This window comes from Microcaecilia unicolor, unplaced genomic scaffold, assembly GCF_901765095.1.
Source record: "Microcaecilia unicolor unplaced genomic scaffold, aMicUni1.1, whole genome shotgun sequence".
Lineage (NCBI taxonomy): Eukaryota > Metazoa > Chordata > Amphibia > Gymnophiona > Siphonopidae > Microcaecilia > Microcaecilia unicolor.
In genome coordinates this window covers 27,180-44,664 of record NW_021963165.1, presented here as the reverse complement: position 1 = coordinate 44,664, position 17,485 = coordinate 27,180, and the positions used below count along the sequence as shown (strand labels likewise).

General features: G+C 50.2%; 1 protein-coding gene across 1 annotated transcript in view; it reads left to right on the top strand.

Annotated features, from left to right (window-relative positions):
- Positions 1 to 339: 339 nt before the first annotated feature.
- Positions 340 to 17,485, top strand: part of LOC115459030 (mothers against decapentaplegic homolog 1-like) — a gene marked incomplete at its 3' end in the record, with an annotated part of 31,094 nt that continues 13,948 nt past the window's right edge. The window contains exon 1 of the mRNA XM_030188892.1: positions 340 to 950. Coding sequence (XP_030044752.1) covers positions 551 to 950 — 400 coding nt within the window. The remainder of the gene's footprint in view (positions 951 to 17,485) is intronic.

Sequence of the window (17,485 nt, the reverse complement as noted above, 5' to 3'; positions counted from 1 at the left end):
TTTCTAAACCAATTTCTTTTGAGGAATAAAAAATGACAAATTAAGATGGGTTTGAATCGTCTCTCCAAAAACCAATAAGCTGATAATATATAAATATATTGTAAACTGTTCTGATTTACCTTTGTAATAAGTGACGGTCTAGTAAATAAATAAACAACAATGCTAGTAAGTCCTACTGCGGAGGTGGGGGAAGAAGATGGTCACTTCCTGTCAGCTGTTGGCTTCTGGATGGGCACACATTCTGTTGTCATGGTTTTGCATCTGGTTGTGTTGTTGAAATGTGAGCATAAATTCACTGGAAGGTGATTTTTTTTTCTTTGCTTCCTTCTTTTGTAGGCGCTGCCGTTTGGCCTGGAACAGTAGGACATACAGAGATGATGATTTGAGCTGGAACGAGATATTTTGAGCTATTGTACTTTTAAAACCAAAGAGACCTCCAGCTGGAATAGGACTTTTTTTTTGAGCAGTCTGATATTTTTTGCTCTAGAAGAGATATAATTTTAGTACTGTGATTTGCTCTTTACAACATATAAGAACATACCTATTCACCATGAATGTGACCAGCCTGTTCTCCTTCACCAGCCCAGCGGTGAAAAGACTGCTGGGATGGAAGCAGGGTGATGAGGAAGAGAAATGGGCAGAGAAGGCTGTGGATGCTTTGGTAAAGAAGTTGAAGAAGAAAAAGGGAGCCATGGAGGAACTGGAGAAGGCCTTGAGCTCCCCAGGGCAGCCCAGTAATTGTGTCACCATCCCACGCTCCCTGGATGGCAGGCTGCAGGTCTCTCACCGGAAGGGGCTTCCACACGTAATTTACTGCCGGGTCTGGCGCTGGCCCGATCTCCAGAGCCATCATGAACTGAAGCCGCTGGAGTGCTGTGAGTACCCCTTTGGTTCCAAGCAGAAGGAGGTTTGCATCAATCCCTACCACTACAAGCGTGTGGAGAGCCCTGGTAAGTGGAGGAGACACACATGCAGTCTAGTCAGCAGCATAAGTATAGTAATAATAAGATATTTGAATGTTGATGTCAATGAGAGAAAACTTTCTTTTTTTTAGAACACCCCTTATGGTCTCTTTCCCTGCCTACCCATTCCCCCCCCCCCCCCCCCCCCCCCCCCCCCCCCGCAAACTTTGCTGTTTAATCATGAAGATGATAAACTGCGTACAGATGGGTTGCTGTATGGAATTTTCTGCTTGTGGTATTTGACAAAAATGTTTTTGAAGGTTTCAGGTTAAACTGCAAGATGGGGGTGGGGAGGGTGTTAGAAAGTGGGGTGCTCCTGATGGAAAGGATATGTAGAAATTTTCGGTATGGGAATTCTCTTCAACCAAGAGATGAATGGAGCTAACTGAAAATTTCAGATTTTATTTTTAAAGCTACAGAAGCCTCTTTATTTTTTTTGTTTGGAGATTTGTTTTATTATTATTTTATTATTGTAAGCCACACTGAGCCCGCAAAAAGGTGGGAAAATGTGAGATACAAATGCAATAAAATAAATAAAAATAAAATTTTTTTTTTAATAGCTTGATTCCCTGAATAAGACTAAATAGAACCATTAAAAAAAAAAAAATTAATCCTGGGGAGCTGCAGGGTGAACTCAGGGAAGATAACATCCAAATGGGGGGTATAGGCAATGAGGGGTGGGGTGAAGGGGAACCATACCTTTCAGACAGGGCCCTGCATGACCGAGCAGAATCCTTACCCAGTGTGACTGGGGGACAGCAGAGCCAAGCTCCCCACTCAACCAGGTATAGTCCTGGTCCCAAGACCGGAGAACCTGGAAGTGGCTATTAGGCTTGATCTCGCAGTGTGACCGCAGCCAGCAGAGCGGGAAGCTAGGCCATGGACTAGGAGCACAACCTACTAGCAGCTAGAGGTAGAGAAAAACACTGGATGTTCAGGGAGCACCACCAGCTTATACCAGTGAGGTCACTGGTAAAATTCAGTTTTCTCTACCTCCACCTACTGGTAGGAAAGGATAACAGCCACTTGTGCAGAACAGTGTAGCTGACTAAAGGAGAGAAAATGATCAGGTAAGACACAATTTCTCCTTTTCAGGTTATGTGCAAATGTGTTACCTTTTCTTTGGCTGGGCCGTATGTCATATTTTGTTTCTCTGTTTTCATAAAACAATCAGTCCATCTTTACTATCCCTTCCTACTATTTGAGATTCTCTGTGCTTTCTTGAATTCAGATACAGCCCTTGACTCCTTCTCTGCTGGGAGGCCATTCCACGCGTTGACCACCCTTTCCTTAAAAAAAGTATTTCCTTAGATTATTCCTGAGTCTATCTCCCCCCCCCTTTTTTTTTTTTTTGATAAATTTGTACCCTGCGCTTTCCCACTCACGGCAGGCTCAATGCGGCTTACAGGTACTTATTTATACCTTTCACCTTCATGTCCCCTCATTCCAGAGCTTCCTTTGAATTGAGAGGCCCTGCTTCCCAGGGAGTGGCATTGGAGCTGGAAGCAATTTTGGGTGGCATTGGAGTTGATAAAAATGTACCCAACTCTGACTCCAGCTTCATAATAAAAACTTACAACATTATAATGTATGGTAAATTTATTATTTTATATATCCTGGATCTAAAGATTTGCCACTAATTTAGATTCAGAACAAAATATTCAAAGCCTATTATCAGTAGGAATTGGAGTCTGAGCTGGGCAGTAGAAAAACAGAGGAGTCGGAATAGAAGGTTTGGTATATGTGTTCCGATTCCACAGTCCTGCTGCCTCCTTTGCGTTTATGCCAGGGAGGCATTTAAAGTCTATATCATATCTACTCTTTCCCACCTTTCTTCTAAAGTATACATAATTACGATCTGTAAGTCTGTCCCCATATGCTTTATGTATTGTATTATATATTGCACATCTACTTCTGGGTGTTTTAAAACTTTTAAATTTAGGCTTTTTCTGGGTAATGGGGATCTTTTTAATGCAGAAATTTTGTTGTTTTCATGCCACATGTACTGTTGCTGGGTACCCTTTTCTGGTGGAGTAAAACGCATATATTTGCATCATTCAGAACGCAGTAGTACAGAAGAGGCACACAAACTGAGTGAAGACCCTGAGTTTTAGCATCAGGAGTAAGTTAAACTGGGCTGTCATTACCCATCATCATTGTTCTCTGTTTCTGTAAACACAATGGTCTGATGTTTGGATGGCAGTGAGGAGGCGAGATTCCTTTTACAGTTACAATACCTCTAAATATACAGTGAATGCATGAGGTATTAGATCATCTTCCTTGCATTTGGGATCCTTTATAGGTCATGCTTGGAATGCATGATATAATTGTGGGTTTTACCAGTAATGATATCAAGGCACTTGGGGAAAAAAAGTGAATGGAAGTGCAGCTGAACTGACAAAAAGGCTGGAAAGGTTACTTTCTGAAGAAAGACTTTTCAGTTATATGCTTCTCTTGATTAGCACAAACTCACTGAACCGTTTATTTATTTATTAGGATTTATTAACAGCCTTTTTGGAGGACTTCACTCAAGGTGGTGTACAGTAAGACTAGACAAACGAGCAGTTACATCAGTAAGAATATTCAACTAATAATACAAAGCATGGCGTAGTATACTAACAATGTCAACACAATACGTAATAAAACATTTTAATAGTGAAGGGTAAAGCAAAAATGTAACGTATAGATAGGTAAGAGAGTAAGAAGATATTCTCCGAGGACAAGCAGGCTGCTTGTTCTCACTGATGGGGTGACGTCCACGGCAGCCCCTCCAATCGGAATCTTCACTAGCAAAAGCCTTTGCTAGCCCTCGCGCGCCGATGCGCACCGCGCATGCGCAGCCGTCTTCCCGCCCGAAACCGGCTCATGCCGGCCAGTCTTCTTTTGTCCGCGCTTGGTACGGTTGTGTTTACGCCGTTCGCGCCCCGAAAGTCGACCTCGCGCGTCTTTTTTGGGACTTCGCTAAAGAAAAAAACATTCAGAAGGAGACCTTTTCAGTCTGTTCCCCTTCCTATATTTCTAGTTTTTGCCCCGTGAAGTTTTCTTTCGTCGTCGGGGTAGGCCCTTTTTAGGCCTCGGTTCGAAGTTTTTCTTCCCCCTTTTTGTGGTGCCATCTTGGCCATTACTAATTTTGATCTCGCCGGCGCGATTTTTCCGCCCATGACATCGAAGTCTCCCAGCGGCTTCAAGAAGTGCACCCAGTGCGCCCGGGTAATCTCGCTCACTGATAGACACGCGTCGTGTCTGGGGGCTGGGCACCGCCCGCAGGCCTGTAGTCTGTGCTCTCTTTTACAAAAGCGGACTCAGGTAGCGAGATTGGCCCAGTGGAACGTTTTGTTCTCGGGCTCTTCGTCGGCATCGGCACCGGGAATATCGAGTGCATCGACGTCGCCAGCGTCCAGACCTTCATCCTCGGCCGCGATTGCATCGAGTGCATCGAGGCATCGACCCTCTGCATCGGGCCTGAGACTTCGGAAGGCTGCGTCGGCGGTACCGGGACCTCCTCGTCTGCTGATGTCGTCGGACGGTGGTGCTTCGTCTGGAGTGCAGGTGAGGGCTGTCCATTCCCCTGCTGGTGGCGGTGAGCCTTCGGGTGGGTCTCCCCCTACCTTGAGGGCTCCTGCGGTACAGCCCCCCCCCCCCCCCCCCGAGACCGACCTTCTTCGGCCTCGGCCCCAAGGAAGCGATGGCTGGATTCTACGTCCTCCTCGTCGGTGCCGGGAAGCTCCGGTGACATGCTTCGTCCCAAGAAGTCGAAGAAGCATCGACACCGGTCCCCTTCCCGTGTCGGCACCGAGAGCTCTGGGTCGCCGAGGGAGTCGGCACCCAGCAGGCATCGGCACCGAGAGGACCGCTCACCCTCTGTTCAAGAGGTGTCGATGCGCTCCACTCTGGACAGCCCGGAACAGCCTCCACGCCCGGAACAGACTCTGACATCGACACCTGCATCGGCTTCCATGTCTTTCTCCACAGCCGCTCTGCATGAGAGTCTCCGGGCCGTTCTCCCAGAGATCCTGTTAGAGCTGTTGCGCCCTTCCCCTCCGGTAACGGGGGTGCTTGCGCCACCGGTACCGTCGAGTGAGGCGCCGGCTGGCCCCTTGCCCGGGGTGAGGTCTCCGACATCGGTGCCGCTTGCGGTACCAACTGCGGTTGCCTCCCAGGAAGGCTCCCCGACGACGTCGGCGGAGGGAGCTTCGCCGGTGCGGGCGAGGGAGTCTACCTCTCGACGCTCCCATCGTGGACGTGGTTCCACGGAGTCGAGCCGGGCACGGCTTCAGACACAGGTTCGTGAACTTGTGTCTGATACCGATGGTGAGGCCTCGTGGGAGGAGGAGGAGGACATCAGATATTTCTCTGACGAGGAGTCTGATGGTCTTCCTTCGGATCCCACTCCCTCTCCTGAAAGGCAGCTTTCTCCGCCCGAGAGTCTGTCTTTTGCTTCCTTTGTCCGGGAGATGTCTACGGCCATCCCCTTCCCGGTGGTTGTGGAGGACGAGCCCAGGGCTGAAATGTTTGAGCTCCTGGACTATCCTTCTCCACCTAAGGAAGCGTCCACAGTACCCATGCATCATGTCCTCAAAAAGACATTGCTGGCGAACTGGACCAAGCCTCAAAGTAATCCCCACATTCCCAAGAAGATCGAGTCCCAGTACCGGATCCATGGGGACCCAGAGTTGCCTCACGACTCTGGAGTTGTGGATTTGGCCCTAAAGAAGGCTAAGAGTTCTAGGGAGCATGCTTCGGCGCCCCCGGGCAAGGACTCTAGAACCTTAGACTCCTTTGGGAGGAAGGCCTACCATTCCTCTATGCTCGTGGCCAAAATTCAGTCTTACCAGCTCTACACGAGCATACACATGTGGAACAATGTGCGGCAGTTGGCGGGCTTGGTGGACAAGCTCCCCCCTGAGCAAGCCAAGCCTTTTCAGGAGGTGGTCAGGCAGCTGAAGGCGTGCAGAAAATTCCTGGCCAGAGGGGTGTATGACACCTTTGATGTTGCGTCCAGGGCCGCTGCTCAAGGTGTGGTGATGCGCAGACTCTCATGGCTGCGTGCCTCCGATCTGGAGAATAGACTACAGCAGCGGATTGCGGACTCACCTTGCCGTGCGGATAACATTTTTGGAGAAAAAGTCGAGCAGGTGGTAGAGCAGCTCCACCAGCAGGATACCGCTTTCGACAAGTTCTCCCGCCGGCAGCCTTCATCTTCTACCTCTACAGGTAGACGATTTTTTTGGGGAAGGAGGGGACTGTTCCCTACTCTTCTGGTAAGCGTAGGTACAATCCTCCTTCTCGACAGCCTGCGGCCCAGGCTAAGCCCCAGCGCGCTCGCTCTCGTCAGCAGCGTGCGCCTCAGCAAGGCCCCTCGGCTCCCCAGCAAAAGCAAGGGATGAGCTTTTGACTGGCTCCAGCAGAGCATAGCCGACATCCAAGTGTCAGTGCTGGGCGACCTGCCAGTCGGAGGGAGGTTGAAAGCTTTTCACCAAAGGTGGCCTCTCATAACCTCCGATCAGTGGGTTCTTCAAATAGTCCGGCAAGGATACACCCTCAATTTGGCCTCCAAACCTCCAAATTGTCCACCGGGAGCTCAGTCTTACAGTTTCCAACACAAGCAGGTACTTGCAGAGGAACTCTCCGCCCTTCTCAGCGCCAATGCGGTCGAGCCCATGCCATCCGGGCAGGAAGGGCTGGGATTCTATTCCAGGTACTTCCTTGTGGAAAAGAAAACAGGGGGATGCGTCCCATCCTAGACCTAAGGGCCCTGAACAAATATCTGGTCAAGGAAAAGTTCAGGATGCTTTCCCTGGGCACCCTTCTCCCCATGATTCAGGAAAACGATTGGCTATGCTCTCTGGACTTGAAGGATGCCTACACGCACATCCCGATACTGCCAGCTCACAGACAGTATCTGCGATTTCAGCTGGGCACACGTCACTTCCAGTACTGTGTGCTACCCTTTGGGCTCGCCTCTGCGCCCAGAGTGTTTACGAAGTGCTTGGCTGTAGTAGCAGCGGCACTTCGCAGGCTGGGGGTGCACGTGTTCCCATATCTCGACGATTGGCTGGTGAAGAACACATCCGAGGCAGGAGCTCTGTAGTCCATGCAGATGACTATTCGCCTCCTGGAGCTACTGGGGTTTGTGATAAATTATCCAAAGTCCCATCTTCTTCCAGTGCAGAGACTCGAATTCATAGGAGCTCTGCTGGATTCTCGGACGGCTCGTGCCTATCTCCCAGAGGCGAGAGCCAACAACTTGTTGTCCCTCGTCTCACGGGTGCGAGCGTCCCAGCAGATCACAATTTGGCAGATGTTGAGATTGCTGGGCCACATGGCCTCCACAGTTCATGTGACTCCCATGGCCCGCCTTCACATGAGATCTGCTCAATGGACACTAGCTTCCCAGTGGTTTCAGGCTGCTGGGGATCTAGAAGACGTGATCTACCTGTCCACGAGTTTTCTCAAATCCCTGTATTGGTGGACGATTTGGTCCAATCTGACTCTGGGACGTCCTTTCCAAATACCTCAGCCACAAAAAGTGCTGACTACGGATGCGTCTCTCCTGGGGTGGGGAGCTCATGTCGATGGGCTGCACACCCAAGGAAGCTGGTCCCTCCAGGAACGCGATCTACAGATCAATCTCCTGGAGTTACGAGCGGTCTGGAACGCTCTGAAGGCTTTCAGAGATCGGCTGTCCCACCAAATTATCCAAATTCAAACAGACAACCAGGTTGCCATGTATTACATCAACAAGCAGGGGGGCACCGGATCTCGCCCCCTGTGTCAGGAAGCCGTCAGCATGTGGCTCTGGGCTCGCCGTCACGGCATGGTGCTCCAAGCCACATATCTGGCAGGCGTAAACAACAGTCTGGCCGACAGGTTGAGCAGGATTATGCAACCTCACGAGTGGTCGCTCAGTTCCCGTGTAGTGCGACAGATCTTCCAGGTGTGGGGCACCCCCTTGGTAGATCTCGAGCCAACCACAAAGTCCCTCAGTTCTGTTCCAGGCTTCAGGCCCACGGCAGACTGGCATCGGATGCCTTCCTCCTGGACTGGGGGGAGGGTCTGCAGTATGCTTATCCTCCCATACCTCTGGTGGGGAAGACTTTGTTGAAACTCAAGCAAGACCGAGGCACCATGATTCTGATTGCTCCTTTTTGGCCGCGTCAGATCTGGTTCCCTCTTCTTCTGGAGTTGTCCTCTGAAGAACCGTGGAGATTGGAGTGTTTTCCGACCCTCATCACACAGGACGAAGGGGCGCTTCTGCACCCCAACCTCCGGTCCCTGGCTCTCATGGCCTGGATGTTGAGAGCGTAGACTTTGCCTCTTTGGGTCTGTCGGAGGGTGTCTCCTGTGTCTTGCTTGCTTCCAGGAAAGATTCCACTAAGAGGAGTTACTTCTTTCTATGGAGGAGGTTTGCCGTCTGGTGTGACAGCAAGGCCCTAGATCCTCGCTCTTGTCCTACACAGACCCTGCTTGAATACCTTCTGCACTTGTCTGAGTCTGGTCTCAAGACCAACTCTGTAAGGGTTCACCTTAGTGCAATCAGTGCATACCATTACCGTGTGGAAGGTAAGCCGATCTCAGGACAGCCTTTAGTTGTTCGCTTCATGAGAGGTTTGCTTTTGTCAAAGCCCCCTGTCAAGCCTCCTACAGTGTCATGGGATCTCAATGTCGTTCTCACCCAGCTGATGAAACCTCCTTTTGAGCCACTGAACTCCTGCCATCTGAAGTACTTGACCTGGAAGGTCATTTTCTTGGTGGCAGTTACTTCAGCTCGTAGAGTCAGTGAGCTTCAGGCCCTGGTAGCCCAGGCTCCTTACACAAAATTTCATCATAACAGAGTAGTCCTCCGCACTCACCCTAAGTTCTTGCCAAAGGTTGTGTCGGAGTTCCATCTGAACCAGTCAATTGTCTTGCCAACATTCTTTCCCCGTCCTCATTCCTGCCCTGCTGAACGTCAGCTGCACACATTGGACTGCAAGAGAGCATTGGCCTTCTATCTGGAGCGTACACAGCCCCACAGACAGTTTGCCCAATTGTTTGTTTCTTTTGATCCCAACAGGAGGGGAGTGGCTGTGGGGAAACGCACCATATCCAATTGGCTAGCAGATTGCATTTCCTTCACTTACGCCCAGGCTGGGCTGGCTCTTGAGGGTCATGTCACGGCTCATAATGTTAGAGCCATGGCAGCGTCGGTAGCCCACTTGAAGTCAGCCACTGTTGAAGAGATTTGCAAAGCTGCGACTTGGTCATCTGTCCACACATTCACATCTCATTACTGCCTGCAGCAGGATACCCGACGCGACAGTCGGTTCGGGCAGTCAGTGCTTCAGAATCTGTTCGGGGTTTAGGATCCAACTCCACCCCCCTAGGCCCATGTTTTTTCTGTTCCAGGCTGCACTCTCAGTTAGTTGGATAAATTGTTAGGTCAATCTCAGTTATGTCCTCGCCGTTGCGAGGCCCAATTGACCATGGTTGTTTTGAGTGAGCCTGGGGGCTAGGGATACCCCATCAGTGAGAACAAGCAGCCTGCTTGTCCTCGGAGAAAGCGAATGCTACATACCTGTAGAAGGTATTCTCCGAGGACAGCAGGCTGATTGTTCTCACAAACCCGCCCGCCTCCCCTTTTGGAGTTGTGTCTTTCCTTCTCTTTGTCTTGCTACATATGAGACTGGCCGGCACGAGCCGGTTTCGGGTGGGAAGACGGCCGCGCATGCGCGGTGCGCATCGGCGTGCGAGGGCTAGCAAAGGCTTTTGCTAGTGAAGATTCCGATTGGAGGGGCTGCCGTGGACGTCACCCCATCAGTGAGAACAATCAGCCTGCTGTCCTCGGAGAATACCTTCTACAGGTATGTAGCATTCGCTTTAAAGAAAGTTGCACATGAGGTCAGAGAGATGGATAGATATGATCTCAGCTAGGCTAGGAGTAGATAAACATGTCCTGAAGCAGTATGTGCAGCCTGAGTCACGCCTTGTGTGTGTGAGTGAGACTAACAAGTGGTAAGCTGTGGAATGGAATATTTTTCTTAGTGAGGTTGTCTCTGATCCATTTCTGAATATGTGGATAAATTGAAGAGGAAGTGGAGGCGTTCTAGTGGACCAAAAAGATTAGGAAGTATATGATGACATAGAATTTAGTGCTTATATGGGGAAACAACATTTTGAGTGACAAAAATGGACTTTAATGTGTATTTTTTGTCTTTGGAATTACCTCTATCGACCTATCAGAAGGTTGAGCAAAATGGATTTCTAGGGCCTGATTGTTAAGGCTTTCTCCCATAGACACAGAATGGAGTAGAGAATTTTAATGAATTGGACCTATAATCTCCCTTCAGTTTAATGTCTGTCTCCCCCCCCCCCCCCCCCCCCCCCCCGACTACTAGGTCATGCTACCTCTGTGAACATAGTCTGGTCTACTTATCTGGAAGTATTGCAAGTGTGTGGAATGCGAGTTTCTGCAGTCCTGCAAGGGCAAAATGTAACCTTAAATTCTTAACCAAGAAATAATAACACACAACTCCAGTCAAACAATATATTATGCAAAACTTATAGATGTGCTTATGTAAGAAAAAAGTGTGTAAATGGAGTGTTTTTTTAGACCAATGATCAAGACTCTGAGCTGTGAAAGGACACGGTGTAGATAATAATGCCTGAACCCCGCAACACAACGAAACAAAAGCACGTAATGGACTTAATATAACTCTTCCAATCTACGATTCCCACATTGTATTTGTTCATACTGGAGTTGGCGAACACCTCTCCGGTACTATGTAAGCCACATTGAGCCTGCAAATAGGTGGGAAAATGTGGGATACAAATGTAACAAATAAAAAGTGTTGTATCCTGATATGGGAACTACTTAATTTTTGTCAAGTTGCGATCACAGCCAACTGAAGTCTTTTCCTTAGCGTCCCTCCGGACCGGCTCAGATTGAGACTGATGGGTTGTGCACACCTTCCAGCAGGTGGCGACTAAGAGAACTGTGACTCATCAGTGAGAGCCAATAAGAGCCCTTGTGTAACATAGAACGCTCCAGTAATCTGTCTCCAGCAGGTGGTGAGCCCTTTGGTCTCTTGCTAACTATTGGGTCATTCCATGCCAAGTGGTCTAAACCTTCCCACCATCATGTCTCCAATTTTGTTCAAATTTTATCTCTTGCGCGAGTCAGGTGTTAAACGAAGTTTCCTTGTCATCAGCAGCAGATGATTCCTTGTCATCAAGCAGATGAAGGAAGCCATTACGTATGGTTTGTGTCCATCAACCAGCAGGGGGAGATAGAGAGCACTCAACTTTTCACAGTGCCTTATGGCCAGCCAGCTTCACTGCCTCTTCAGTATTCTCTATCTCCCCAAGCAGGGTGGCTGCAGCTTCTTCGAGCTCCATCAGAAATCTGCCTGGGGGTGGCTCCTGGCTTGCCAGTTGTTAGCCGGGGTGTTAGAGGCTATAGCAGCTTCACTTTGAAGGCACATAAGTTAGCCCTTTCCCTGCCTTACCCATGCCCCCGTGGATGTAGACACATTAGCTTGCTTTTCCCTGTCCTTTCCCACTCAGTGGATGCAGGCACATTGGTTCGCCTTTCCCTGCCTTTCCCACTCATCTGAGCCTCCGGAGTTCTTATTACCTCTGCTTTCCTCACAGCGTTAAAAAAAAAAAAAAAAAATGGAACAGTGGTTTTCCTTTGATTTTTCTATGGGTCCGGTGAGGTAAGAGTGTTTTCTAACTCCTCTGGGGTGGGCCCGCTATCGGGGCGTTTTTGGCACGAAACTGCTATTTTGAATTTTCCCGCTGTTTTCGGCGATGGCTGCAGAGAATGTAAAACGCTGTTCCCGGTGTGGCAAGCGCAAATCAGCAGCGGGGCTCTGTAAATCATGCTGTACAGGCGTAAGAGCCGGCCCGAGCATGGCGAACGATGATTCTTCCAGCTCAGAGCTGGCAGTGGACGCCATTTTGAATTCTCCGCATGGCGCGGCCTCTGTAGAGATGGAGAGCCCTGAGCCCGGGGGGGGGGGGGGGCACCTCGAATTGAGGCTATTCAGGGAGCGGCTAGCCCCGGACGGGATCTGGGTGCCCAGGGCGAGTTTTTCTCCCCTGATTTTGTGTTATTGTATAAAGCATACATGCTGAAAAGAGCTCTCCCTCAAGGGTCGTGTGAGGCCTCTTCTATTGTCTCCCACCCCCCCCCCCCCCCCGGTGGATTCTGGCCTGGGACTGCCTGCTGAGGCTATTTTCCCTGATTATTGGCATAAAGAAAAGCGTAGAAGGGCTAATTCCCCTTCAGATTGTGGTGCACCTCCTTCCCCCCCCCTCCCCCTGTGGTCGGGCTGTGAGGATTCGGAGAGTTCTGGCAGGCCTTTGTGGTCTGAGGAGCCAGAGTCAGGTGCAGAATTACCACAGGATCTGGATGATTCCTCCGCAGTGAGGATTTTCCACTGTGATGAGCTGCCAGCGCTTATTTCAGATGCCCTACAGGTCCTTTCTATTGAAGAGCCTGACAGTGGCACGGCCTCCTCTGTGAATCCTAGGATGGCTTGTACCAAAAAGCCTGCTCGAGCCTTTCCTTTGCATGACTCCATCCAAGAGCTTATTTCGGCTCAGTGGGCTGACCCCGAGGGACCTTTGAAAGTTTCCAGGGCTATGGGGCAATTATACCCTCTGCGTGAGGAGCATTTGGCTGGCTTTGCAATGCCTAAAGTAGATGCCCTAGTCACTGTGGTGACAAAGAGAACTACCCTCCCTGTGGAAGGAGGAGTTGCCCTGAAGGATATACAAGACCGTAGGCTGGAAGCAGCACTTAAATGGTCATTTGAAATGGCAGGTCTTACTGTTCGGGCGTCTGCATGCAGTTGTTATGCTGCTAGAGCCTGCCTGGCGTGGTTGCAACAGGCAGTGGAACAGCCTGGAGATGGAGCGGAGCCCTTCTCGGATGTGGCTCCGCGGCTGGAGTCGGCCTTGTCCTTTTTGGCTGATGCCCTTTATGATATTGTCAGAGCTTCGGCTAAACAATTGGCAGTAGCAGTGGCGGCTCGCCATTTTATTTGGCTACGACATTGGGCAGCAGACATGGCCTCTAAGCAAAGGTTGGTGAAGTTGCCCTTTCAAGGCCTTCTCCTATTTGGTGAGGAGTTGGAAAAAAAATTGATAAAGGCCTGGGAGATCCTAAACCCCAGCGCTTGCCCGAAGATAGGCCGAGGCCTTCCTCCAAGGGCCAGACGGTCCACTCCTCTTATAGACCTCGCTTCTGTGAAGCTAGAAGGTACCGCCCGGGGCGTTCTGCTGGGTTCACTTCTCGTGCCCGTTTTTTCAGCAGAGGAACTCCTTTCGCTCGGACAAGCGTTCCGCAGCCACCGGATCTAGGCCTGGAGTTCAGGGGCGACCCTCTCAATGATGGTGCGCCGGCCCCCTCCTCGCTTCCTGTCATCGGAGTACGTCTTTCCCTCTTTGCCGAGGAGTGGGCCAATATTTCTTCAGATCAGTGGGTTCTGGACCTGATCAGAGATGGCTACTGAATAGAATTCAACGCCCCAGTAAGAGACGTGTTTGTGGAGTCCCGATGCGGTTCTGCCGCCAATCGGGCGGCGGTAGAGGAGACTTTGCAAGGTCTGATTCAGTTAGGGGCCGTGTTCCCGGTACCTCCCGCCGAACACGGCTACGGCCGATACTCCATCTACTTTGTGGTGCTGCGCAAAGGTGGATCTTTTCGGCCTATTCTGGACTTAAAAGAATTAAACAAGTCCCTGAGAGTGCGGCATTTGCACATGGAAACCCTGCGCTCCGTCATTGCTGCGGTACAGCCAGGAGAGTTTTTCATGTCTCTAGACCTGAAAGAAGCTTACTTGCACATACCAATTTAGCCCCCGCACCAGACGTTTCTGAGGTTTGTGGTGTTGGGAAAACATTTCCAGTTCAGGGCCTTGCCTTTTGGCCTCGCCACAGCTCCCCGAACCTTTTCGAAGGTAATGGTGGTAGTAGCTGCTTTGCTCAGGCAAGAAGGTATCAGGGTTCACCAGTACCTAGACGACTGGCTCATCACAGCAAACTCTGTAACAGAGAGCTATCAAGCTACAGCCAGAGTGGTCTCAGTACTTCAATATCTAGGCTGGGTCGTGAATATGACCAAAAGTCACCTGACCCCCTCACAATCTCTAGAATATTTGGGGGCCAGGATTGACACAGACTCGGGCTATGTATACCTACCTGAGCTAAGGCGGTGCAAGCTTCAGAATCAGGTCCGTCTGCTCCTGAGGATGCCCCGCCCGCAAGCTTGGGACATTGTCCAGCTGCTGGGATCGATGACAGCCACATTGGAAGTGGTGCCCTGGGCGAGAGCGCACCTGAGACCTCTATAGTATTCCCTACTTCAAAGATGGTCTCCAGTTTCTCAGGATTATCAATGCAGACTTTCTTGGCTCCCTGTGGCCCGACTCAGCATAGAGTGGTGGCTCTCAGACAGCATGTTGCGGCGAGGAATGCCGCTGGCGCTCCCTGATTGGTGTCTAGTAGTGACAGATGCCAGCCTGAAGGGCTGGGACACACATTGCAAGGGGAAGCATGCCCAGGGTCTATGGACACCCGAGGAGTCGGAGTGGTCCATCAACTGCCTGGAGTTAAAAGCGGTGTTTCTGGCTCTTCTGGCCTTTCAAGTGACCCTGGAAGGATTGGCTGTCTGAGTGATGTCGGACAACATGACAGCAGTGGCCTACATAAATCGACAAGGCGGCACTCAGTGCAGAGCACTGGCTGCGCAGGCCGAACAGATTTGCCACTGGGCCGAGCTGCATCTTCAGTTTCTGTCGGCAGTTCACATTGCAGGTCAGAGCAACGTGCAAGCCGATTATCTAAGCAGGCATCAGATCGATCCAGCAGAATGGGAACTAGCAGACGAAGTATTCCTGCAGATATGTGCCAAATGGGGCAAGCCCGTGATGGATCTTATGGCGACAAGTTCAAATGCCAAAGTCCCGTGCTTCTTCAGCAGACGGAGAGATCCTCGCTCGGCAGGGTTGGATGCCTTGACTCAGCCCTGGCCTCCGGGCCTACTATATGTGTTCCCTCCGTGGCCCTTGATAGGGCGCGTGCGCCTGCGGATTCGGCTGCACCCAGGAGAAGTGGTCCTTATCGCCCCGGATTGGCCCAGGAGGCCTTGGTATGCGGACCTCTGACAGATGCTAGTGGAGGCTCCCCTTCCTTTACCTCTGGTACCGACCCTGTTGTCACAGGGCCCGGTAGCCATGGAGCACGCCTGCCGCTTTGGTCTTATGGCATGGCGATTTGAGAGGGCGCAATTGAGGGACAAAGGCTATTCAAACACAGTCATTTCCACTCTCCTGCAGGCCCGCAAGCGTTCCACTTACGTGGCTTATGCCAGGATTTGGTGCCAGTTTGAGTCTTGGTGTGCTTCAAAAGCGATCACACCCATGCAGGCTCCTGTCTCGCCGATTCTGGACTTTTTGCAGGATGGTGTACAAAGAGGCTTGGCCTATAATTCCCTGCGGGTGCAAGTGGCAGCGTTGGCCTCCCTTCGTGGTAAGGTTGAAGGTGTGTCTTTAGCTGCTCATCCAGATGTGGCACGGTTTCTTAGTAGGGTGCTTCGGCTCCGGCCTTCCGTGCAAGCACCCTGTGCAGCTTGGAACCTGGGGCTAGTTTTGAAGGCCCTGCAGGCTTCTCCTTTTGAGCCGCTTCGGTGAGCATCGGAGAAAGATTTGACACTAAAGTCAGTTTTCCTTGTGGCCATTACTTCGGCGAGACGGGTGTCAGAGCCCCAGGCGCTGTCCTGTAGAGACCCATTTCTGCAATTCTCAGAGTCTGGGGTCACGGTTCGGACCGTGCCTTCCTCTATGCCTAAGGTGGTTTCAGCGTTTCACCTAAACCAGCCTATTTTCTTGCCCTCCTTTGATAAGGAGGAGTTGCTAGAATCTTTTGTGCAATTGCACCTGTTGGATGTGCGCAGCACTCTGCTGCAGTATCTGCGAGTTACTATCTCTTTCAGGATCTATGATCATCTGTTTTGTTTTGCGATTAGGTCCTCACAGAGGGTCTCCAGCGTCTAAAGCTACTATTGCCCGCTGGCTCAAAGAAACTATCTTTTCAGCTTATCTGCTTGCCGGCCGGTCTCCGCCTGTAGCCTTTAAGGCGCATTCTACCAGATAGATTTCTTTCTCTTGGCTGAAACTAGAGCACTCTCTCGTCAGGAGATATGCAGTGCAGCAACATGGGCTTCTAAGCTCTCTTTTGCCCGACATTACAGGCTGGATGTGGCTTCTAGGAGGGATGTGCGTTTTGGAGCACAAGTGCTAGCGCGTGGTGTGACCTGTTCCCACCCTATATAGGGATTGCTTTGTTACATCCCATATGTAATGGCTTCATCTGCTTGATGACAAGGAAGGGAAAATTAGGTTCTTACCATGATAATTTTCTTTCCTTTAGTCATAGCATGAAGCCATGAGCCCTCCCTGTATGATTGTCTGTATTGCAGTGATTCTGATTTTAGGTGCTGTTCTTGTTTTCCTGAAGTTATATTCCTTCCTTGGGGAGTCGGAAAACAGTCTTCAGGATTCTTGTTACAGTGGTAGAAGGATGAGTTCATTCCCTCCAGTTCATGTTTTGGGAGGATGAGTTTATTCCCTCCAGGAGGATGCAAGTATTCCCTCCGTTTATACAAAGTGGAGGACGAGTTTATTCCCTCCAGGAGGATGAGTTCATTCCCTCCTTTTGTTGAGTTTATGCCCTTGTTAAGGGGCCATCGTTCGCTGTGAGGAAAGTTCATGTTATTCCCATTGCGGTTTGCCATACTGCTTTGGAAGCTTCAAATACTGAAGAGGCAGTGGAGCTGGCTGGCCATGAGGCACTGTGAAAAATTGAGTGCTCTCTATCTCCCCCTGCTGGTTGATGGGCACAACCCATACGTAATGGCTTCATCTGCTATGACTAAAGGAAAGAAAATTACCAAGGTAAGAACCTAATTTTCCCATCTCATCGGGAGGAGTTGAAGAGAAATTCTGAGTTTAAACATGCTGTTCTTTTGCAGGAGGTTGAGATTGTCCCTCCTTTGGTTATTGCTCCGGTTCTGGGGCGGTTGTTCACTGTGAGGGAAGTTTGTTTTTACCTTTCTTATTCACTCTGCTTTGGAAGTTTCATATACTGAAGGCAGAAGGGGCTAGCTGTCCAAGATCACTGTCTCTTTTCAGTGTTCTCTATCTCCACCTGCTGGTAGGCGGATACAACCCATCAGTTAATGGATTCATCTGCTGTGATTAAGGGAAAGAAAATTACCAAGGTGAGAACCTAATTTTCCCTTCTTTAGCAATAGATGCTTGACTTTGTTTTCTAATTTTTTTAAGAACTTCTATTCGTTCAGCCAGTCTTACAGTTCCGCCGCGACGACGACGACGATGATCCCGGTGTACGCTCTAACAACATTCTTTCACTTATTCTGCCTGTGCCAGTTAGAGGCAGTAAATTTGAAATCTCGTTGGTTGTCGCGTGCCAATCGGCTTCCATATTCCGTGCGCGCGCTTATGTAGAGTCTTTCC